General features: G+C 36.9%; 1 protein-coding gene across 2 annotated transcripts; it reads right to left on the bottom strand.

Annotated features, from left to right (window-relative positions):
• Positions 1 to 193: 193 nt before the first annotated feature.
• HYCC1 (hyccin PI4KA lipid kinase complex subunit 1) lies at positions 194 to 23,348 on the bottom strand. 2 transcript variants are annotated; one of them, XM_029087170.1, is made up of 11 exons: positions 23,298 to 23,348; positions 22,467 to 22,568; positions 18,326 to 18,505; positions 15,508 to 15,588; positions 14,981 to 15,096; positions 14,551 to 14,646; positions 11,236 to 11,352; positions 10,400 to 10,487; positions 9,703 to 9,862; positions 1,987 to 2,201; positions 734 to 890 (listed from the first exon to the last, which is right to left on the bottom strand). In XM_029087170.1, exons 1-11 carry the CDS (start codon positions 23,346 to 23,348, stop codon positions 876 to 878), a joined length of 1,221 nt encoding a protein of 406 aa, XP_028943003.1. In that variant the 3' UTR covers positions 734 to 875. The 2 variants fall into 2 exon arrangements, with proteins under 2 accessions (XP_010175084.1, XP_028943003.1); XM_010176782.2 differs by lacking the exon at positions 1,987 to 2,201 and having other exon boundaries at positions 194 to 890.
• Positions 23,349 to 25,980: the final 2,632 nt, after the last annotated feature.

A 25,980-nucleotide genomic window follows, 5' to 3' on the forward strand; every position in this document is an offset into this window, starting at 1 on the left:
TTGCAAAAAGCCACACATCTTGGGTCAGCGGCATAACAACCAATTAGTGCTTGTTAAACTGGTGAAGCCACAAACTTCACATGAAACCATAAGCAATCAGCACTATAAATACAGTAAGTCAAAGAGGAACTTTCCAAGCTATTAGAAGTTGACTCAAAATAATTACAACTGTTGTCTCTTCACTATTACTGTCAGATGTGAGCCAAATAAGAATTTATGGGCTTGAGTTTTAAGAAAGTAACGTATATCATATTATGAAGCTTTAGGTACCAGTGTACAGTATCGGCATAAGCCCTCAATATTTTACTTTCTGTACTTGCCAATTTAACGACATCAATCTGTTGATAAAGTTATGCTAATACTAGGAGGTCGCTGCTGATTAGATTGTTTGCTTAAAATCGGAAGATCTGTTCTTTCTGTTCCATACATCAGTTTTTCCTCCTGAAGGCTGCAAGCTGAAAACCTGTTTGCCTCTGTACCAGATACACCACCACGATTATTTGGAACTGTGACACCACTGACCTGTTCAAAGGATTTACTAAACACAGTAGTGGTTGTTCTGGCCAGACTATGGCTGCCAGGTTTAGGCAGGGACTGGCTAGTTGTCAGTGTCAGTCTCTTCAGAGAGACAAGCTCTAGATTCTCACTCATAGCTCTCTGAGTTTGTTTTCGTGACAAGTGTTCTCTGCAGGTTTCTCCTTCTTTTTCTTTTCCTCCAGCTTTGCTTCCTCCAGACCTTCGCTGGCCCTTCCCTAAAAGGTTCTTACTGCTCACGTTGCTGCTGTTAGATAGGGCAGATTGACTTGTACTAGAAGTAGCCCTAGAGTAAAACCCTTCATCAGTTTCAGATACTTCTATGAGTTCTTCTTGAATTGCTAAATCAGTATTACCTGTGTGGTAGAAAAAGAAATAAAGAATTAGCAACTGAATGTCTCACATTTATTGATTTTACGTATTGCTAGATTTTGATATTTACAAGCATGAAGCCATAAAGCAACAGAACAGAGAACAGAAGACAAAACACTTACCTATTCCATTACATTTTGGAATTAAGGTTCATTGGGATATAAAGTTACAGCAAATAATGCTGCATTAACTAGATCAAAAAGCATGCCCACAATCTCATTTTGTAGTGATTTTGAAGGGGAAAAAATGCAGTCTTGTTAATTCATGCAGGAGATTAGGAACTTATAGATTAGAAGATACCACACAGAACAAAAAAAAAAAAAAAGTATAAATCTTATTTTGAGCAAGTACTCCAATACATGATTTTGCAAAGCTCGTTAATTATAAGGGTATGTGATCAATGCCCCAGGACACCCAATATGGCACCTGCATGTTTAGCAACCCAAGAATGCTTTAGGACTGAAAGGTCACCTTCTGCATCATAGGTCTGGTGGTAGGAATTGAAAACTCAAGCACAACATGAGATGTCCAGTATACCATGAAAGGTGGAATTTGGGAAATCTGAAGTACATAGTGAGATATTTTTCAAATCTGTTCAGATGGATTCTTCATACCATTGATCACTGGATTTTGTAAACCCAATAAATATGCTTAATAAACTCAAAGGTATGTTGAGTCTCACAGTGTATTTTCTTCAGATTTATTTAATCCACTTGTAAGTATGTCATAGCATCATAGAATGGTTTGGGTTGGAAGGGACCTTTAAAGGTCATCTAGTCCAACCCCCCTGCAGTGGGCAGAGACATTTTCAATTAGATCAGGTTGCTCAGAGCCCCATCCAGCCTGACCTTGAATGTTTCCAGGGATGTCACCATTGTCTGTGGCACAGACAAAGCTGTGTGCAATGCATGCATTTGTGTTATTACACATGCAAATATATTAACTGCATACTTTAATTCTCCAAACATGCATCAGTGACCTTTTCAATCAACAGTGGTACCTTAGAGCGCAGCTACAAGTGCTCTGCTAAAACTGCACTCTGCCAGATGAGTTTATTCCATCCTCCATCATTTTTCTTACAGATTTTTGCCTCCTGATTTCTGGTATGCCTTTGCTGTCAGTTCTAGGATCTGTAGCTGCTTCCTGTACTCCCTGTAAATGCTGAACATCATTCTCTGCTAGGACTCTGCTCTTTTCCCCATTCCCGGTCCTCTCTCCAGCCACACTTGTGACACTAATCTCAGGTATGATAAAGTTGCCCAATTCAGTAGCATCATTACCATTCTCTGGTTGTTCTAGAATTAAAGATGGATAAGAAAAGAAAAAAAAAAAAGATGTCTGAAGCAAAACATGAAACAAAAGCCAATAGACATTGATGACTAAAGCATTATGAATTAAAGCAGATGTTCATATATTAACCTCTTAATTAGCAAGTATGGAATTTTGCTTTATTTTTAAATTACAGGCTTCAATCTTCCAGTTATTGGCCTGCACCCACAGCACCCACATACTGGAAAGCTCCATGCTTGATCCTTCAAAATTGAGATTTCTGAGGATCATTAAACAAACACTCAGAGATTATCAGAAATCAAAGAACTCTCCATAATCCACTTTTATTACTATATTCTCTGTATCACTATGCTAAAGTGAAACTTACTTTTACAATGAAATGGCATATCAATTGATGTGTTATCATGTAAGACCAGAAATTCTACACATACAATGTCATGATGCTGCACAGTGGTCAGCCTGAAAACTAATAGTCAAAAAACTAAGCCAACTCAAGCACACTTTGACTTCCATTTTCTTTCTTAATTTCAAAAAACTATTTTCAACCAGAAAGATATTTACAAGTAGGAAAATTCTCCAGTTACTCAAATCAATGTCTTCAGATAAAACTTAAGAAGTTTTACTGCAGTTTTTGCCACCTACTAATAATATTAACATATATATTGATATCCTCAGCCTTTCTAAGCTTCTTATATGAGCTTACAGCCAAATTAGTTTGCAATAAACTTGTCTCACACAAGTCAGTAAGTACAGTTGAGTAAACAGGGATTAATCTGATATACAGCAGATATACAAGTGCTCAGCATGGCCAAAAAATTATTTCAAGACAGTCAAAGATTCCTGCAGACACAGTCAAAAATCACCAAGTAAACAGAAAGCTCCACTGCTACTCAAAGTGTGAGAAAGATGGCTGTGTCTAAGCACAAGAGACTTACTAATGATATTTAGTGAAAAGAATGCTATAGCTCCTACAAGGTCCTGGTAAAACAAAACCCAACTCAAAAGATGCTTATCTACATTAGATGAAGACAGGTTTGAGAAGGATGTACTCTTGAGAGAAAAAAAAGTGAAAATAAGAATGGGAGTTGAAACTTTATGGAAATTCCAGGTATATGCAAGCAACAAGTTACAATCCTACCAACCTGCCAGCTCCACAGTGTTTGAAGTATTCTCAGTGCCTGAAGGTCTTTTAAAAAGTATTCAGAACTGATTTATGAGCACTAGCTCTACAACCACGGAACTGCATTTAGATGATCTGGAGAAGAAAAAAGCCATCAAGGCACGTCCTCCATGAAGATGTATACCATGGAAATATAAGTAAAGAAGAGCAAGAACTACGCTATATCCTATGTAGATATTCTGTATGTCTTATATATATACACACACTGTATGCAAACACTATGGCCACAAGCTTGACAAGACTAAGTGCACTAAAAGCACAGCTCAGGAAAAAGCTCAGCTGCACCCCCTGCGTTTAACTCATAACGCAGCTCTTTTAGACCTGACAATTAAGTAAGGACCACCTAGACTACACTGCCTGTTTGCTACTGCACATGACAGAAGCTGTCATTACAGACTTTTAACTGACAGTACCAAGTCCAAAACCAGAGGAACTCATGATGAGATTATTTTTCACAGTGGCAGCTCTAATGCTTTTTAGCTTGAGGGGATCCTCTCCTCCCCTTGTCCCCACAGCAGGGACTCTCATGCAGGCACAGTGTGCTTCTAGGTCACACAGACTACAGCACTGGGCTTTTCACTAGCATTTGTGCTGCCTGTGCTTACCATGACAATGAAATAAGTCTCAGAGATAGAAAGTTATTCTGGCAGGGATGGACATCACTGTCCCCTGCTGTTAAGAGCTATCCCTGATTTTACATGCAAATGCCAAGTACCATATTTTTTTCTAACTGGTCAACTACTAATGAAAGTATCTATTTAATAAGTTGTACTATCCAAAGGAAATATCATTATTAATTGCTGCTATTAGCCACTAATTCCCTGGTATTTAGCAGGAAATTCATGTTAGAACTGTTTCCAAGTATTACTCCTAATAGCACTTTCTGCAAAAGTCTTCTATTGTCAGTAACAACAGTAACAACTGAGCAATGTGAACTGCAATAGCAGTAATAAATAAAGAAGAAGAAGAATAATGATAATAACACCATCAAATATAGCTTTTTTTCCTAAAACACATAAGCAGAAAGTTTAACAAGAAGATAAATGCTCTAATTTGCCTCGTTGGCTAATTTTACTTGGGTTAGGTACCTGTGCCTCTCCTTGCTACCCTGTCAGTGCAGCTACAGGTACCTTATTTCAGCAGAACTTCCAACAGCAGTGGATTTGCCCAGGATCCACTGACCTCCATATGCACAAGCAGATTCTGCTAGAAACTTCATTTAGAGCTAGGACACCAGAAAGAGAAGAGGGCAGAACAGAGCTTACTGTCACTCCTTGCCACTAAGGGCAAAAAAGCACTAATTAACAGCATCCAGCTCCAAAGAAAAGAGTCACAGAGTGCACAGCAGAAATCAAAGGAACAGAAGAAGAACTGTTTTGTTACAGATTTTGTATAATAGCGATTCTTAGTTATTGTTGTCTGGTGGTATCCATTTCTAAATGTAATATGCTACTGTGGTATCAGCACTTCACCCATCATTGCTGCATTCCCACAGCTGTGTAACCACTGCCACAATGAACTTGGTAAAAAAGCTCTTAAAATTTAAAGAGTTTTACTCAGCACAATTACGTCTAATATTTTAGTTAAGTGCTATTAGCTACTTCTAATGAAATATATTTTTTTTCTGAGTTTAACATGGAACTACAGGAGGAAATTAATTAAAAAAAGGGGGACATTGAGTTTCTCAACTCCTATTAACACTACCATAGCATCTACCTGTCTCATGACAGAGATAAGACTACACAATCCATGTCTTTCATAGTAGCATTCTCTCCTTATTTTAAAAGTTTTAAGAATACCTAAAACAAACCTTCAGCTTCGTAGTACTTGGTTTTGAAGATAATACTGCTTCAAGTTGGACAACTCTGGGGGTCTATCCTTTGAGAAAGAGGAATTAATACCCAGTGCACAAAGCAACGTAGCAAAAGAGAAAACAAAGGACACCGCTAAACAGTGTAGAGACAAAACTGAATTATGTCAATTTGAAAGTTAGTATAAATATGCCCATAGCAGTTGAAGGAAATGTATTTGGAGTCACATGAACGCTTTGAGTAGTACAACCAACCTTGATAAATGCATTTTATTATTACTAGCTACTAAGAACTAATAAAAAGATATTTCAATCATAGTCTACCTTATTATTACGATTGCCTACATCATTTACCTCAGACTGCACAGGCAAACTGCCCGTTTGGACTGTAATTCAATTTTAACCACCACAAGCTCTAGTTGCATTTCCTGCACAAAAATATTAGCATTTGGAGCTATTTACAAAAGCATCAAGCTTATAGCAGAAAATTAACATTCATTCCAGATTCTTTAAAAAAAGTTATAACTATTTCAGGAATTAATACTGTTTCAAAAAAAGTAAGAAAACTCTCTCCAGAGATTCAAAGACTAATGTTTCTAAACTTTGTGTGCTACATAAAAGTCAATTTCTGCAATGAGGAAGAAAATAAGGTCTTGTCCTTCTCTAGCTGATGTATTTGTTTTTGTGTTACGTGTCTTGCCAACATCTGCTTAGCTCTTCTTAGTCTGTTACATCACTATATTCCTCTTACATGCATTACCTCTACACACTGGAGTTCCTAAGCAACATTTTTATGGGGCAGTTTGTCAGATCTTACATTAGTAAGGAAAGTGTTGCTAGGGCTTGCTTTGTTTTCTTCCTAGCTTCCATAAATAACCATTCATTTAGGTGTTTATGTCCCTTAAACACTGTAAGATTTTTCTTGTTTTCCCCTTTTTGTGAATGGAAATAAAAATGTCACTCAAGGCTTGTTTTTAAAACACAAACACCACAAAAAACTAACGCTAGACAGAGGAGGCAATGCTCCTCTTCTTTAAGCTTTACAGACAATCCAATTCAATAGCACTAAATTTCTTGGTAAGTGGTGGCTAGTATCATCTTACTCTATAAATGCTAGCCATTTGTGATTAGACCAATCCACTTTGCAAATGACCTTCATCTTTAGTACCTCTTAAGTACCTACCTTAGAAATCCAAATTCACATCCATTTGATTTTTAAAGAAGTCCTTCTAAGTAACAGCTCTAATGAGTTACAGGTTGCGTATCACAATAAGATTAAATGTTGTTGACCTTGTTTCAAAACGTTCAAAACGTTGTTGACCTTGACTTCAATCTAGAGTTCCAGCAGAGTGGCAAGGTCTAATGTCTAAAAACTTCTATAGTAAACTTAATTAAAAAAAAAAAAAAAGCAACTGTGCTTCTCAGCTGGAAATGTTTTGAGCTGGTTTTTTTTTGGTTGGTTGGTTGGTTGGGATTTTTAACGTAAATAGCTAGCAATTGACAATTGCTGCCCTTGCTTCCCCAACAGATACTTTGCTTCATCAGGTCTTCTGGTCCACATAACATATAAGATCAAACTACCTCTCAGCTATCTTCTCTACCTTCCTAATTCATTTGTACAACTCATTTTTATTATACTGAAGCACAAAAATAAAAGTTCCAAATGCATTTTATTTACACTATGGGAGACAGAATAATGGCTAGGATGTACAAGGTTTGTCATCTGATTTCTATCAATTCCAGTATTTATTTTAATTCAGACAAGCATCTGTAAGCACAAGTCTCACTATTCTTTCTGCATGCTGACCCTGAAGATCTATTCCATATATTTTTTTCCATCAGGAATTTGTTAGGCACTGAATTATGTTATTAGGAATTCTGAAATCAGGAGACTATCCACCTCGAAAAGGCTTTTCAAGTCACAAACGACAATTCTGTTAGTATTTTATAATGAAATTTTTGAGAAGATTAGCTGAAGTGGCATATGCATGGAGCATTTATCATTTAAAGCAAACCAAAGATACCACAGACTCAGTTTTGGACTTTAAACTAGCCTAATGTTTACATAGCCTTCAAATGTATAAGTACTACTACAACCTGCTACACAAGTTCCCCTTTACCCCCACCCTACACCAAGTTTTCTTCCTCTTCATTAAATCCTGTATCACTGAGGCAGATCCAAAGTTCTCCCAATAACCTGAACAAAATGCTGACGAAAGCTTTTTTTGTAGAAGTTCTTAATCTTTCAGTCCTCATCCCCAAACACTGACTGCTCCTCACTTCGGTCATACTAACGAGATTATTACTGTTTCTCTCAATTTGTCCTGCTTTATAAGACTCCCATAAAACACAGCATTCCCCACCATTTCTATGAGTTCTACTATTATTCTCACTTCCCTTTCACCTTTCTGTTATCTGCTGCAGGGCACACTTGTCCCACCCGTTTTTCCTTGAACTTCACCAAGCAGCACTCCCTGCAAGAAGGCAGCAATTGTAAAAACATCTAGATTTCTATATTTGATGAAAAAATTGCATTCTTTTAAGGATGGTTTCAATACTGATTCTCCTGTAACACTTATTTTTTTCTGTAAATGCAAAAACAAAGGGAATGTTTATTTTAATACACTTTCAAATTCCTCTGAATGAACTAAGCACTCAGATCCCTAATCTGTGTTCCCTTCTACCACCTCATTTGAACAGCATCATAACCACTCAAAAATAATAGCTGACAAAACTGCCAAGCTTCAGAGGGCATTAGTCCATTTAAAAGCTGAGCTATCATACAGTTTTCTTGCATCTGGTCAATAATCCCTGCTTAACAACTGTAAGCCTGAAGAAAGAAAAATAAATAATAAGGACTGAAATGGTCCTCCACAGTCTTGAGATTTCAGTAATGACTTTCTACTGAACTCCACTCAAGATAAAGATATTAATGTTTTGCTCCTCAGCTTTGTTGGACAGTTTTAAGCAGTTTCAATCAATTGAAATTGGGTTATTTTACCTCTCTGTGCCCCTCACCTCCTCTGGCAGCTTACTATTGGTACTACCACCACCAATGCGTATCACTACTGCTCAGAAAGCTCTACCATTATTTTAAAGTCATCTTCTACTAGCATATTTTTAAATAATTTTCTCAACACTTACCTGAAATACTTCTCCGTCCTTTTCAAGTAACTTGGCAATATTTTTCTAACTGAACTGTCCAAATACTACAAAAGCTCAGAGAGTACACATTACACAGAAATCTTTATTATATTACTTCAGAATCTTTATTGAACCTATTAACAGAGCATTCTTATCTACACTCACTCACTTAGCCTGTCATCAGAATTACAAGCCCAGCAGAACAAGCCATTGTCAATTTTGATCACTGGTCCAGCAGCTCTTGCCTCATCTAAAGATGGCAGAAGAAGTGGAATATAATGTTTCTCCTTTTGCAGTATATTCAACACCACATTTTCTACTTCTCAGCCCAGACCTGTGTTCTACTTTGTGGAAGCCCTTACACTAATTTGCCCAAATGTGCTGGTTTTGTCTGGGACAGAGTTAATTTTCTTCACAGTAGCTAGTGCAGGGCTATGTTTTAGATTTGTGCAGGAAACAGCGTTGATAACAGAGATGTTTTAGTTATTGCTGAGCAGTGCTAACACAGGGCAAAGGCCTTTTCTACTTCTCACCCCAACCCAGAGTAGGCTGGGAGTGCACAAGTTGGGAGGGGACACAGCTGGGACAGCCGACCCCAACTGACCAAAGGGATATTCCAGACCATATAACATGATGCTCAGCATATAAAGCTGGGGGAAGAAGGAGGAAGAGGAAGACTTTCAGAGTGATGGTGTATGTCTTCCCAAGTAATGGTTACACATGATGGAGCCCTGCTTTCCTGGGGATGGTTGAACACCTGCCTGCTGATGGGAAGGAGTGAATGAATTCCTTGTTTTGCTTTGCTTGAGCATGTGGCTTTTCCTTTCCCTGTTAAACTGTCTATCTCAACCCATGAGTTTTCTCACTTTTATTCTTCCAATTCTCTCTCTCATCCCATTGGGGGTGAGTGAGTGGCTGTGTGGTGCTTAGCTGCTGGCTGGGGTTAAATCATGAAATCAAAATGTAATAATTTATCCCTATACCCTTAAATCCAATTTATATTTAAGTAATTTAAGACAGATGAAGTTCTGTGGTAAAATTGTTCAGTGTTTGCTTTTTTTCAGGTACAACACACTACTTTTCAGAAGAAAACAAACACTCACCCCTTTAAAGAATCACTAAATTTGTACTGATGCTGTTAACAAGAAGGGGTTTTGTGTAGTTAGTTGGGTTTTTTATAAACACGATTAAGGAAATAAAGAATATACTTCATCTGAACTGCATTAAGATGTCCCTTCATCAGTTAAAAAAAATAAAAATCTTCAAACTGCTGCTTGCTTACTAGCAATGAAGATGTGCAATAACAAAATTCTCAATATTATTTTAAACACATCTAAAAAGTTGAGAATTCACTGCAAAATGTGTTTCTTACCATGCCTTTTCCATCTATGCCCTCGGATAGACATGCTGGTCACAGCATTTCTTGATATTCTGGACGAAGTAGGTGTAATTTCAACCTGAATGCATCTTGTACCTTCTTTAGTAGATTTCATGGCACCCTGAGGCAGTGATGCTTTTATTGCATTAGCAACCTAGAACAGAAAAGATGCAGTTAATATCTTAACATGAAGATCCAAATTTTAGAAGAAGAATTCTGTCAGGGGATTCTTATTACTCCAAGAACAACATTGTGTACAATTCCAGCTTAAGGTCAAAAAGCACACTAGCTTTTTGCATAGGTTATAAAGAATGCTGGTCGCAACTCTCTCTCAGAACTAACTCACATTTAATACCTGACACTTTTTAAAACAAAGTTTCCCATTTAAAAATGTGGCTACTACTTAACATGAACTTCAGAGTGCTTCTGCACTATCATCTAAGTTCTCAAGACTTAGAAGCGTTCTACTGAAAATATTTGTTAACTAGGAAAGATGACAAAATAACTATGTAAATTGAAAGTACCTGTGCATGTGTATGTATACGTGCAGATCTAGCTACTCACATGAGCACAGCCACATAGACCTCATGGGATTTAGGTCCCTGGCATGATGTTGCATCATGCACATTCACAAGAAGGATTTCCTAGACTAAAAATTCAACCCCAAAAAATGTTGAAATATAACACCTACCAGCAGAGGTTCTGGATACAGTTCCAGCTGTGCTCTATACAAAACGTCATCCATAGCTTTACGAGCCAGATCCCATTCTCCGTTATAGCTACAAATATAAATATATACATAATGATAAGTATCTATATCAACAGGTGAACCTTCTTGGTCACATAACTTTCACAGATTTAGTACTCCTTGAGAACTCAATTTAGAGGAGTTGAGCTACTTGTGTTCACTAGCAGTAAGCCTGCTATTTAGAGAACTTGTTCTAAAGTAGTGTCTATGGAGACAAAGTTTTATTTTCATTGGCCAAGCTGAGCAGTTTAAAAATGACACAATTGGCTACTGATCAGTTAGTCATGAAATATTCTGAAATTCAAACAGGATTGTTTTAATATTACTCCATCTTTTGATTATTCCTGTGCTACTAATTATTTCAGTTAATAAGAGAGCTTCACACATTAACATGACTATCAAAGGGTAAATGCCATCAGCGTTTCAGACAAAGAATAAGATTTTTTTTCCTTAACTAAACTGATGTCAAAACTAAGCATGCAAAAATGCAGACAGTGGACAACTGGAAATATCCTTTTTTTAAAAAAAAAAAGATTTTTTTCCATATCAGCAGTTATGCCTGTTAAGTGCTGTTCTAGCTCTCTTTCCCCAGTATGACATAGGTAACTTCAGCTAACTAGTTGGAGAACTATGTTCTCTTCCTGAGGACCTTCTTGCTAGACACAGCATCTGTCCACTAGAAAATAAAACATTTCAAAGGTAGCATACCTAAATGAGTGTAGAAATTAAGCTGTCGTTTCTTTATTTTATATGCATATTAAAAAAGCCAAACAACTTACAAAGCATAGTAAATCCCTGTTAACATTTGCACCATGAATTCAGATGAAACTGGAATCCTGCTGTTGACTCCCCTGTACTTTCTCACTTGTTGGCGAGGATATCCACAGACACAAATTCTAAAGAAATCATGCATTTGTCATTAGCAAATAATGTAGAACCACCTTTGTACAGAACTCTACAAAGCTAGGTGTTTAGTATACATTTGAACTCTTAACAGACCCACAGGAAGGTATCCATCAACAACCCAGTGCTGAAGCAGACCATTTCTTATTATGGAAGGAGGGTATGCCCTCTGCTGGCAGAGTTCAAATCCGGCAAAACAGAGGCATCCAAGACACTCATGGTTCATTCTTATGGTAGTGGAACATGAAAGAAAACTGTCAGTGAACGTAATTCTGAATCCACGCATTTGCCGCGGAACAGACAAAAATAAGTTCCTGGTATTTAAGGAAATAAAGCAGCATAGCAACTACTAACATTACAGACAGAAGCATAACTGTCCTTGTATATATATAGTATGGAAGCTGCGTACAAGTTTTCAAGCAAAGAAACCAGAAGCGCCACATTCATAAAGCTATTCTAAAATCCAGTAAAAGTCAGCTCGAGAATTTAGTTCTGAACTAAATTCCACATCTGGTTGTACAGTCAAAGCATTTTGGAAAGCAAAGATATTGGGTAGTTAAATACTAAATTCACTGGCTACTACTGGACTTCTGGAATGACCATTAACGAACATTAATCAAAGTATCTCCTTCTCCAAAACATGCCCTCACCTGATATCGAAGGTAACTCCACAAACCCTAGGCTAGTGCTGCCACTTCCTAGAGCTGGTCAACCGCTGCTCTGACCATCAGTATTTAGTTATAATTCTCACTGAAGTTTACAAACCTAAGTACAAACTTCTCAGACTGGTCTAAACCGAGATTGAAGTGACTGAATTAAACAATTCAAAATGCTTCAGACTGCATTGTAATTTGTGTCTCACTATTAAAATGGCTTAAAACTCTTAAATTTTTAGAAACTAGATTGCAAATAAATTTGTATCTTAAAATACATTGAGTCCCCCTGCAAAGTATACACACAGCTAGCTAAAACAAAAATCTTACTTTCAGTTAAGTGAAACAAATTGACTCATTTATTAAATCTGCTTAAGACGTTGGAACCAAATAAATTCATTCTCTCATATTTCATTTTGTTCATACATTGTTAAAGCATGGAAGCTCTTCTTCTGACTCTTATCTAGTCTTAAGCCACATGAGCCACTTACTGAAATTAACTAGGTTGAGTAACTCCCACAGAAAAAACCCATCCCATTTTCCTTCTCTATCCGCCAGAAGAGATTATTATTATGCAACTGGAGCAACATGTTAATTCCAGATAGTCCATAATTTCTACCAATGGTTTGGCTCAAAGATGACACTTACAATCCACTAAAATAATAAGCATTTCAGTGTTGTGTAAAGCCTGAGGGGTGGAGGCAGCAGCAGTGAGTGTCCAGTTTAAACAAAAATGCTAGTTTACATAAAAACCATCTAACCAGGTCATATTTATCCCGATATATCTATTTATGCATTTACTACATGCTACTGTATAGGGATACAGTAAGTATTTTTTGAGGAAAACAGTGAACTCACAGTAGAAATGTGATCAGTTAAGACTGACAGTTATATTGAAACGATCTTAATGCAGACACCCGACTAATTTCTGGTATTGATTAGTTTTAAAAAGCCCTACTTTAATCTGACTTACTTCCTCTAAAAAGGCTAGAATTGTATCAGCACAACTGCTTCACTTTACATCAAAGGAAGATAACACTCTTAAGCAAAGAGACTTAGTAACTGAAGATGCCCAGATGCAAAAAATCTGGATTTACAACACTTGAGATCAGCACAAAATATTTTGTGATGCAATTGTCACATTTACAGTTCATGTGTGTAATTAAGGAGTACTAAGGACTTTTCCTTCTTTAGAAAAGGCCTAGAAATTGAATTAGACTTACTAAAAGAAAGCATATTCATTGTAGATTGCTTTCATACAGATCTTCCAAAAGAAACCTAAATTCACCAATTCACCACTGCTCAAACTAATTAAACAAGTTATTCTATAGATTCTTCTGAGAATTTTATCAGCAACGCATTCAAGATGTGAAAGATACGCTGGTCTTTCGACACATATTCCTTTGAATCCTTACGATGCTGTCAGGGTGAGATTTTCAGTAAGCAGAGAAACATGGATGTCAAAACCAGTAAGGAATGAAGAACTAATATAAAAGCCAAACTGTATAGTGTCAAATAATTCTGTATCCAAACATTCAACATTTTGAAGCAGAAATCTTGCTTCCATCTACTGGTAATTTGCTTGGGTGTTTTTGGAGGCTTTTTAAAAATTATTTATCCCAAATACAATCAAAATCTAATCAAGCAGAGTAAGCAACATCAGTCTCCTGTCCACAATCCTTAGTTTCTAAATATTTTCTACCTTAAATTTTAGACCAGCACATCTAACAGAGATCTTGTGAAGATTCTTGTAAATATTGCCCACTGCTTCAATGCTCTCACCTCCTCTGAAGAGGAGAGGATACTACAGGCATCCATTACTATACTTTGTTTGTGTGAGGAACTTGGGAACTATAACTGGTAAAAAGTCACTATAGTTGACTTCTAGGTCTCTCTTAGGTTTCCCAGGTTAATCGGAGCATTCTAATTTTTTCCTTAACTTAAAGTCCACTTTAAAAAATGTGGAGGGAGACATATTTACTACCAGTTCTTCCTCTTTGAAAAAAGAAATGGATCAAAAATAGCCACTGTAATTAAAGCTGAGGTGGGTTTTGTGGGAGGTTTTGTTTTGTTTTTTGAAGTAACAGCAAATTTTGGAAACACCCAAAGTATCTGTAAGAATGGATGCATTTCTAGTTTCAAGATCTACTAGAATTTCAAGAAGGTTTCAACTTGCACAGCATCCAAATATATTTAGTAAGCTCGCAATGCAAAATTTACCAATATTTTAGAAGATTCTTCTGATGCTATTTAGTTAACACACCTACAACTACTTTGATTAAAAACGAACAGTATCCTTGATTTGACTTCTCCACTTAACAGCACTGCATATAAGTCAGGTCATTGTTTCCCCATGTTGAGATCTCAATCCAAAGTTATAGAAGAGATACTTCAAAAGTAAATAAAGCAGCTGCAAACACAAAAAAAAGTCAAGCTTACAAGCAGCTTTTCAGAATTCTAACCTTTTTTTTTAAAAAAAAAAAGTTCAAACTGATTGTATTTCAAGTTGAAAATGTGTAATGAACCTACAGAAATTACCTTGAACAAATTTGACACAATGACTGAAGAGAAACTGCAGGCATGTAGCTTAAGGCAGCATTGTAACAAAGCAGAAGGAAAGTCAGCACTTCAAACCTGGGATTTACAAGAAATATTAGAATTATATTAGCAATTTTATTTTTGAAATGAAAGCGAGTTTACATAGAAATTTGCAAGAGTTATTTGAACATATTTGGTATTTCATTTCTGTGAAATTGACAATTGATTAGTTTGGTTCTCTAAGCTTTTCCCCTTCATGTAGTAATATGCACTGCTAGTCTTTCTGCATCTACATTTACACATTTAAAACCAAAAAAAAGCCTGCACAAAACACATCATACACCTATCCACCTTCAGTCTATAACTATATTAAAAATTATAAGACAATGCATTAGTGATTCTCAAGTAAAATCTTTTTATACAATTTCACCTGTTCTGTGCTGTTAACATCTCCCTCTGAGGATGAGGTCCACTGTATACAACCCTGGACAAACCATGCTGTGATAAAGCTCCTTCAGTGAGAGCCATGGAGCCAATGCTGGAAGGCTAAAGGAAAAAGGGTCATTCAAAACACATCTGTCTTAAGTCTTGCTACAATGCAAGTGGAAATAGACAACAATCAGCATCACTAAATTTGTACATAAATTTTCAACAGGCCTAGCTGTCATAGATTTGAGAAGTTATTTTACACCCAGTAAGGAATATGGCTTCAGAATAGAAAAAAAAAAAAACAACAAAGACATAGTTGGTGCATGGATATTACTAAGTTATGACTACTCAATCTTGAAGAGGCCTCAGAGACCAGTTAGTAGTATGCAGAAGACTGAGAAATATGCTCCTATGTCATCATGCAACACATTAAAACAACTTTTCACTTTTATTCTTAACAAACAGGCCTCCAAAGTATAGTGTGCCTTTCTCAATCAGTAACAACTTTATGTTGTACATGTCACTTACTTCATGATAGACAGAAGGCTTGGACAAAGATGGGATTGTGAAACTCAGCACTTTGCTATGTCCCTCTTTGTCAGCTATCTCCTGAAAAAGAAGACACCAATGGTTACATTTGCTTTGTTTCTGAAAACTATTCAAATGACTAAGCAAGGGGCATATGCATTTCCATACACAGTCCACCTTAAAAACACTAACTGGAAATCTCAATACATTTAAACAGTGTTATCTTTTTTTAATCCAACGTTATTTGCTAATTGTGAAGGTTAATAATAATTCTGTTCTGAAACCTATTTACCCATCAACTAACAACTCTACAATTGTTTTGGAAATATTATAGCTCTGGAATGACTACAGCCTCATATGGTTTGATAGTAGCAGACATCATAGGATTTGCAAAAGTTTAAATTTGGTAACTCCATACTTTAGATTAAAAGAAGCATGGATGCAAAGCTTCAGAGAAGCTACTTTCCTGCAAGATAACACCATAGCAATATGTCAGTAGTCTTCCCATTCCTGTAAGTTAGTGGAAGACTAATGGGTAAGGCAACAGAAGACGTGCCTACATATCACAAGAGAGCATTGAAGTACTTCAAATAAACTTCCGAAGTAGACCTGACCAATAATCAGCATCACACACAAGAACTTTTTTTTAATTCCTCTCTAAATTTCAGCAGCAGATTTCATATATCCAAAGGTAGACATTAGAGACAAGCTTCAGTGTCTCCTAACACCCATGCCTTGGAAGGCTGAAGGACTAACTTCACACAGTAATTACTAAAACTCTGTCTTAAAGTAGAATATGAAGTGGTAAAGGGAAACTGAGAAGTATCAAATAGGCATACAGAGTTGTTCTGTCAGAAGAGTTACACAGCTCCTCCACTCTCCACATAAACCACTGATACTTTAATTTTGAATATTGCTTCTACATCCATGTGAAAACAATTTCCTCAACATAAAGGAGGGATGGGAAAGGGGAAAGGGGAAAGGAAACTGGCTACATGGTAATTTCTAAAACCTAAAAATATCAAGATCTTGACTCTTCATTGTAATCACATTTGTAATAAAGTTTCAGGAGTACATTTCAAGATCTGAAGCTTATCAGAAAAGACTGATGCCTACAGCCAGAAAAGTAAAAAATATCAACTGCATGCGCTACCACTGTATGTCTCCAAGTAGACAGTAGAACAAACCAGTTCATGATGTCAGGGTTCAGCCACAGTCATTTCATACCCCTGACAACGTAGTGAATTTAAAATTATTCTCAGCAATACTTAATTTTTCAATTTCCTTCAGTAAGAAACTGCAGGACTGTTGAGCGTGCTAATTCCCTCAAGCTCCACTGCACATATTTACAAAAGGATTACTGTGTTAGGCTACATATTTCCTCTTGCTTTTGAAAACAAAGTAGCTGATTAAAAAGAAAACCTACTACCTTTTCAACCTTGTATACTGAAGAACAGTACCACTTCGATTAAGTTACAAATTTTATACATCATCAGATGGGGAAGTCAGCATCAATAACATGGCATTACTTTAGCATAAGCTTTCATTACGTCTTAAAGCAGAAGGGAGGGAAAAAAAAAAAAGGTTCCAAAAATCTTGTTGATCTGTATCTTCCTATAGAAGCTTGCTGTAAAATTCTTATGACCCTAACCAGCTGGAGAAGGATGGCTATGTTATTAATTGAGAAAGAAACTGTAACTAAGAGAAGATGTTACTGGACTGATTTCAAGTTTAATTGTAAATGTAATCTCTTCTATGAGAAAGACAAGTGATTATAGCTACATTCATCAACCATTTTAGATGACTTAATCATGGAAATAAACTAGTGAATTGACTTAAGGCATAAGATATACCAAATGCTTTCTAGGAATGTTTTTCTTCTCAGATACAACTAAGCACGCAGAAAACACATGAAGCCTGTACTCTAACTAAAGAAGAGTTGAATATAAGGGCTCAGGTCTTTTTAAGTCGACTCCTGGCTTAAAAAAAACGTTTTCCATTTGCTTGGTAAAGACACTTGATACTATTTTTAGAAGAATGGGAGCTGCCTTCTCCAGATTTTCAGAATGGGAAAAGGAGACTTTAAGTTCACCACTGTTTCACTTCCCAAAAACCTTCCTAAACATCCAGAACATACAAACTACACTGTAAAGAATCCCAATGGACATAGTAACACTAAGCTTTTAATAATAGCCATAAAAAGACTAAACACAAAGCTAAAATACAGTGCTTTTAAAGGTTACTTCATAACCCTGTTCTTCAAAGCAGTAATTTAGTAACAAACTATCTTTTAATACAAAATATGAAAGAGATGTCAAGCTTATTACAAAATGAAAGGAGACCTTTAATTTCACAAAGCTAAGCAATCTGTTCAGCAGTCAAGTACTAAGAATTTGTTGAAAGCAATCTTTTGTGTTTTCTAGTCAAGATAAGCAAAATAACTCAAAAATATGGGCAACCACTTCAGAAGTAGCACCTCTAAAAGCTCTCAAGCAGAATGTAACTTTAATCACCATATCAAGAATTAAGTAACAAAAAAAAAAAAATTAAGAGGACTCCTTTGGCTTCTACACTCATTAGTGCATTAACACTTTCTAGGAACCACAAAAAGAGTTGTGAAAATATTCACCAAAATAAAAAAGTTCTCATTCCAGATTTCTGACAAGGACACTGATTTGAAGAGTCAAAACTGAGATATTCAATCACAATTTCAATTCTGAAACAAAACTGTTAATTATTGCCTGGTAAAATACTCTGTAGTATCCCGCAAAAGCACACTAATATTTTTAGGCCTGAATAACTACATGTGAATACAAACCAAATTATAAACTCCTAGGAGAAGAGCCTCTATGCATCCACTGCTCTGCAAATCTCTGCTGGCTGACACAGCAAGATAGCCCCACATCAACTCCGGTAGAAACTGCAGCGTAAATCGTAGCAATTGTTCTTCACCACTGCGATAGAACTCAAAGAGCTGATGGCAAACTGGCTCCAGAAGCTGAAATATAAATTACAATTGTGAATTAAGAAAACATTACAAGACACTGCAACTTTGTGTGGATCAGTCCTCTGGACAAAACTGTAAACTGGTAAGTGTTACATTTTAGCTATTAGGGAGCGACTGAAGAAATAACTGCCCAAGTCATCTCATACACTTTTCATACCTTGCAATATACTTCCAGATGAAAAATGTAGAGCCTTCCATCCCCTGTGAAGAAAGAATTACAAGGGCTTCTTTCTCTCATTTTTGGCTCACTTCCTCCAGCCTCAAAGGCATAAATAGAGGATCCTACATCATACCATGCCCTCATATCTCCAATATACAGGAAAAGTACCTGAAAAGTACCTAGTCTTGCTAGTCTAGAGCTCCAACAGTGTACACACAAATTGCTAGAAGCTTTTACCCATGAAGTGAGAAAAGCTGCATAACACTCACATATCACAATAACTTAGTACACAGCAGAATTAGTTCACATTTCCACTCTCATTAAAATCTTTCAGAAATTCAATGTATTTATAGGTTTGAGACAGAAATGGAAGCCTCAAGAGTAACTTTACAATCAAATTTGTTAAGCTGATATAAATGGAAACAATGGAGCTAGAACAAGTTACAAAGATTTAAAACCAATTAAGCAATCAGCTTGCACTGTGTTTCTGGATTTAATGCTTGTGCTACCACCTACCTCTGCTACAGGATAAAACATAGCATCAACCATCACGTGTCAATGTATGGAAGTTGTATTTTTATTTTGTCACCTAGATAGGAGATTTCCTAACCCAAGTGGAAAATACTGTCAAAACCAGTAGGTACTTTCAAAGCCAGCTGAACTAGACACTAAACTCAAGAAAAAACTCAAGAGCACCTCCTCAAAAATAATTTTTGTCAGCAAACACCACAAACCATTGAGAAGAGTTTGGAACTATAAAAGGATTTATTCTAAAAGAAAAAAAGTGAGGTATGGAAAGTAAAAACGGCATTTTAAATTAAATTTTCAAAATCATTTATTTGCAAGTAATAACAAATAGGAGGACCCTATCATCTAAGAAACTATTCCCTGAAAAAGAATCTCGGCATTTCATGCATTTATATTAGCGAACTTAACAAAATGAAATCTGAGATTCCAGCTATTTAGAATTCATTTTATCAGCTCCAGCCAGTATATAAAAAAGTATTACATAAAATGTGACATTCTCCAATTACAAATCTCTGAAAGACAAGATTCAAATGTAAAATACTTAAAGAAACTAAATTCTTCTATACTTTCCTCCCTTTATTGCAGCAAAGGGGATACCACCACCAGAAGAGCATGCTAGGAAAATTTTAAAAATCTGCTTGTTTTTCTCCCAACTAAAACCAAAGTTGAGTCAACATTTCTTACCTTCCAAAGTTACTTCTGAACCCAAAGGATCTTAGGAGGTTTTGGTTCTTTTTAAGAAGTAATTTGGGACAATTCAACCAATAAAAAAAAAAAAAAAGATAAATTTTTAGCTTCTGACAGATATAGCTTCACTTTGTAAAAAAATCATTTGTGAAAAATCTACAGCAAAGGCAAAAAAAAATCATGCCAAGCTAGTTGTCAGTTAAGAGCAGAAGATCAGAGATCCTTCTAGAAAACTTTACCAGCACAAGTGCTTTCCAACTTCAGCTTACATATTTCACACAATTTGCATGCTTCCTTTAATGCAGTATCAGCTCAGAATTATGTGCTTGAACTTTAAAAAGCACATAAATACTTATGACAGGTATCCACGTTCACATCTTTATCTCAGTTGAGACAGCTGTGTAACAGCACATTTAAATGCGTAATCACTACAAACAGATTTTCTTCCTCAAAATGCTACCACATGCTACAACATAATATCAAAGTGATTGTTGCTGTTTCAAAATACCTTCTAAAAGGTATTTAGACTGAAATTTTTTTTAATGCTGGAACAGAAGAATATCCAGGCAATTTCATCCCTCTTCATTTCAAGCTTCATCCAAATTTGTCACACACTCCAAACACCTTCTATTTCCTAATGAAAATGTCTGCATGGCTACTATCTAAAAGGACAGCAATAGTGTTTTAGATAGAAAGCAAAAAATCTTGAATTATGAAGAAACAAACCTCCAATTTTTTTAATTTTTTTTTTTTTTTTACTGTTGGACTCTTGAGTCAATTAAAAGTCCTGTAAATCTTCACATCTACTGAAGACTCTCCTTGTATTGAATTATATTTTTCACCTATTAGTGAAACCTCAAAAGTAACTAGCAGTCTTTACTAACAAAGCTACTATGAAATGGGTATTTCTTTGCAATAGTAAAGAAGTACTTTATCATTTATCTCACAAATTGATTATTGCATTTTTAGAAAAGCAAAACAAAAAAACCCATAAGAAAAGCAAACATGAACCAGCATGAAAATGCAGTTACAGATGCAAATACACATGGTTACTTTTCAAATGCTTAAAAGAAGAATACATTCATCCCCCAAAATGAGATTAATCACAATTTTAAGGTTATTATATTAGAGGTACATATATTCAAAAGGTATACAGATGGGGTTGTTTGTTTTTAATCCCAGCAGTATTTGCAGTGTTCACACATTAATCCTTCCCCTTTGCATTATATATATGAGATAAGAAAGGACAGCACAGATTCTACACTGTAAAGCAAGTTGTCATTACACAATGCAGCTAACAGACCTCAAACAACAGTTGAAATAAGTTACTTGTCTTTTTAACTGCCAGTGTTAAGTATTTTCACAACATGGGAAGCTCCAAGTAGCCCTTTCCACAAAGTGACAGGTACTCAGACATCAGCCCAAGTAAAGATTTTAGGACTGCTCTTCCAAGGCAGCACAACACTCAATGTCAGCTCTGGCTTTTCTTTTCAGTTCAAAGTCTCACTAGCAGGGAAATCTCACCTTGCCCCTAGAATTATCCCAACAACCTTTCTAAGCAGAATTTGCAGAGCCTTGCTCACCCTGCTACTAAGGTCCCTGTGAAATCCAGTGACAGCCTGAAGTAGTAAGAAATCAAATAACATATGAAAGTATCAATTTGGCTACCAACAGGGAGACTCATTAGATTAATTTACACGTTGATATACATTCTGAAGACCATGAAGACCAGACAGGCTTGACTCAGTAGTCTGAATTACTCCAGAGCGCCTTCTGAGCAGCAAAATAAAGTTAAATTTCTTCTTTGCTGGACAACCTGGAAGTTTCTCTAACAGCATTGTCTCTAAAAATGTACATACTGAAAGCATTTTTATCCCCTGACCACTCCTGGCACCATCTCAAACTTTAGAAAGGTTCCTTATGCTGGGTCTTTTCAGAAGAGGAATTGTGCAATTTTAAAATAACACACAAAGGTTTGCTGGATGGTAGAAATTGACCCAACACAGATAAGAAGCAACTAAAACCAGTTCAGTATTTTTTTTAACTCATCTGGACACTTTAAAACAAGGTGCAGTCATGGGGTACAAAACAATTCCTGGCACAGGTACAAAGCAACCTGCTCCCTTCCCCCAACTTTTTTTCTTTTTTTGTCATCATTTCAGCAAGGGTACATCCACTGTATAAATGTGTATATTTAGGTTATATGCATTTAAAACAACAACAAAACCCCTAAAACCTAAGTAATAACTTAAAAGAATTGCAAACCTCTCTAACATTGTTCTCTTGGTTTGTAACACACAATTCTGTCAATTGCAAATAACTTTTCAATTCCTTAATGTATTTCTCAATTCTATATCCGAGTCCTGAAGCCCATAGTTATGATCCACATGCTCAGCAGGTTACAAAACTTATGAATTATGGTAGTACACCATTGCTAAGAACAAACATTTTGACAGAGACTCTTCATGTATTTCTGTAGTTCACACAGTTAGATCACAATTAACTAACATGCAAGGTCTTATTTTATTCTGCTGTTGTTATGGCAGACATTTTATGTGAGAGATCAGATATACTCACTTCACTCTGTGGCTCCTGAATTACTTTGTAAAGACATGAAATCAAAGCACTCTTGTCTTTCAAGTTTGTAGCATAGCTGGATATGGATGCTTCTGGCAGTGTCTGAAAAAATATTATAACTACTAGAAAGAGCAATTTTTATCATTAAAATATAACAGCTATTTCTACAACAGTTTTCCATTACAAGTTACTATTTATCAGAGTTTAGCATAAACTAAAACTTGTTTCACTAAGAAATTCTTACTACGGAAATCACCATGTTTTCAGGATAACAAAACTGCCAGAAGACACACTGCACTTTCTCATTTTGCAGACAGGTTCATACAGAGTGTAATGACAGTGGATGGAAATAGGTAAGAGTTTCACAGGTGTAATCCCAGGAAATTTCACTGTGAAATTTCAGTACTGTGAAACTTAGCAGTTTCCAGATCCATACTTTAAGGAGTTTTCTCAAGACTGACTGTACACAGCTAGTGAACATTACTATAGGATATAGTATTACTCTGAAAGAACACAAATGCCAGTTGATGTGAACAACTCCCCTCTAGCACTAAACAGATTTTCAGCCTGCACTTAGGAGGGTAAAAATCTAATCTTTTTGGAAACTGTATGTTCAAGCTTACTATTCATAGCTCTTAGAGTGCTTCTTATCTGCAGTCCTTCAAAGGAGACCATGCTCCATTACAAAGCTAGGAAAACACATTCCCAGTGTATCTAAGCAGACCAGGAGCAAAACCTACAGTCAGGACTAGTCCATACTCAAAACAAGACCATTCATCTGTGACACACATTTCCACTGCTCTGTATCAGAGCTGGCTAAGTATCTATTACCTTGAACTCTGATAACCACTCCTCCACAACCCCAGTATCCACAGCTAACATCTTCCAACATACGTTCCAAAACCTTCAGCCTGAAAGAATAAGCAAACACAGTTTGTGAAAACAATGTAGTCACCGCATTGAACAGATGATGAAAATTAAGTCCGTGTGAATATTTAAAGAATCTTATCATGCTTTTTACTTGTTAACATTTCACATGCTGACATTACTTTGAACTTTTATTCTACCTCATTTACACAAGCTGTTGGAAGCATGAAGCATGGGAGTCTTCACATACAGCACTTTAATAAATTCCAAATATGTATTGCGTGGGAAGCTCAATAAGTCAAAGATTTGCAGAAATGGCATTTTGAAAACAGAAAATATTACCTTCTCAATTTCAATTTATTTTTCAGTTTATAGGACTTGAGAGAAAACTGTATGGACTCACTGAGGAGAAATGATTGTTCAGGTTTTTCCTAGTCATCTGCTATTCCTAACTTGGAAAAGGTCACTGAAATAAAGACTGTTGGAAAACCTTTCAATCCTCCCCCACCGTGGCAACTGCAAGACAACGAGCCTGCTGTCTCAGCATGTAGCCTAAGATGGATGACCCTGTCCAACATCCCGCATAACCTCAGACAGAACAAGATCATCAGTACTGAGATTTAAACACAAGAGACACAGAGTAGCTTTTGAAACTCATTTCTGATTTCTCTTAATTTTTGAGAAAACATTTAAAAACAACTGTCCTTTGAAATGGCTTATTCTGAAACAAAGAGCAGCATACCATTAATACACAAAACTATTCAAAGTTAGAAGAGCATGCTGTGGAGGATACCGTAGGCATAGGTAAACTATTCAACAATACATATTAGCTTATCCAAATTGTGACCATGGATTTCAAACAATGACAAAATTAAATACTCTTCTAAGGAAAAAATTAACACTTGGTGAAATGTTCAGTTGCATGAGATATCCCATCAAGTTTTTCTTTGCCAGTTTAAAATTAGTCATGAAATACTGATACTCAAGTATGGGCTTGCTGATGAATGACAAGCAAGGAAAAGAGGGGAAGAATTGCCCTGTATAACACAAATACACATAGAAGGAGGATCAAGAATGCTCCAGAATGCTTCGTAGGCTTTTGCAAAAATATCATCAGCAACAGGAAGACTAGGGGTCCATGACTGAATGAGACAGAGGACCTGGTGACAGGAGACATGGAAAAGGCCGAGGCACTCACCGCCACCTTTGCTTCTGTCGTTACCAGCAAGAGCAGCCCTCAGGAACCCCAGGCCTCTGAGAGCAGAAAACTGCCTCAGTTGCCAGGCTCAAAGGGCTCTGACCAGTGGCATGAAGCCCAGCTGGCAACAGCCTTACTGGAGCTGGCCAGGACAGTTTAAAATCTTCATTAATGAAGATGGGCGATAGCACAGAGCTCACCCTCGGCATGTTTGCAGATAACACAAAGCCCTGAGCAGAGGTCGATACCCCAGAGAGGTGCTGCCATTCACAGGGACATCAACAGGCAGGAGATGTGAGCGACACTCCAATCTCAAGAAGTTTAAAGGGCAACGCCAAGTCCTGCTCCTGGGCACAAACCACTCCAGGCACCAGCACACACCGGGGCCAGGCAGCTGGAAAGCAGCTTTGCAGAAAAACTCCTGGGGGTCTTCACGAACAAGGGGAGCGTGAGCCCTTGCAGGAAAGACAGCCAGCAGCCCTCGGATCACCAGCAGGTCAAGGGAGGTGATCCCTCCCTGTGCTCAGCCCTGGTGAGACACATTTGGAAGGCTGGGCTCCCCAGCACAACAGACACATGGAGAGAGTTTGGGAAAGGGCCAAAAGGTGATGGACAAACTGGAGCATCTCTCACATGAGGAGAGGCTGAGAGCTGGGACTGTTAAGCCTGGAGAAGAGAAGGCTCACAGGGATTTTACGAATGTAGGTAATTACCTGAGGGGAGGGAGTAAAGTCCTGTGTCCTTGTGACAGGACAAGAGGCAATGAGCACAAATTGAAATACACTAAAAAAGGGGTTTAAATGTAACTAGCAGCCTGGTCCAGTGCAAGGTGTCCCTGCCATGGCAGAGGGGCTGGAACTAGATGATCTTTAAGGTCCCTTCCAACCCAAACCCTTCTACAATTCTATGATTCTAATTTCATTTAAGTGTTACTGAACACTGCAACAGGTTGCCCAGAGTAGCTGAGGAGTCTCCACCCTTGGAGATATTCAAAACTGAGTTGGATAAGATCCTAAGCAACCTGTTCCAATTTTCACTACTTTGAGTAAAACTTGGACTTGATGATGTCCAGAGGTCCATTCAAACCTCATCCATTCTGTCATCCTGTATCAACAAAGAAATAGGAAGGATTGCAATGAGAGAAACTCATCTAGCTAAATACCAACTCCTTCTGACCAGCACTGATGGTATAATGATGACAATACGGATTAGTGACCTCTGAATTGTACAGCTTGTGTGTCAAACCCTGCTGTGAAGTGAGGCTTTTAAGGATAATACCATGTGCTAACAAACACAAAGGCTAGTCTTACTACAATCATTGAAGAAACGACACCATCAGTTCCTACAGAATCACACAATCTACTAGCCCTACAAAGGCTTTTGGAATGTCTCTTGCTTCAGCAGGGGTGACAACAGTAACCGTTTCCTACTGAGCCCCATTAATAGCAC

Source organism: Antrostomus carolinensis, unplaced genomic scaffold (assembly GCF_000700745.2).
Source record: "Antrostomus carolinensis isolate BGI_N321 unplaced genomic scaffold, ASM70074v2 scaffold9621, whole genome shotgun sequence".
In the NCBI taxonomy this organism is placed as follows: domain Eukaryota; kingdom Metazoa; phylum Chordata; class Aves; order Caprimulgiformes; family Caprimulgidae; genus Antrostomus; species Antrostomus carolinensis.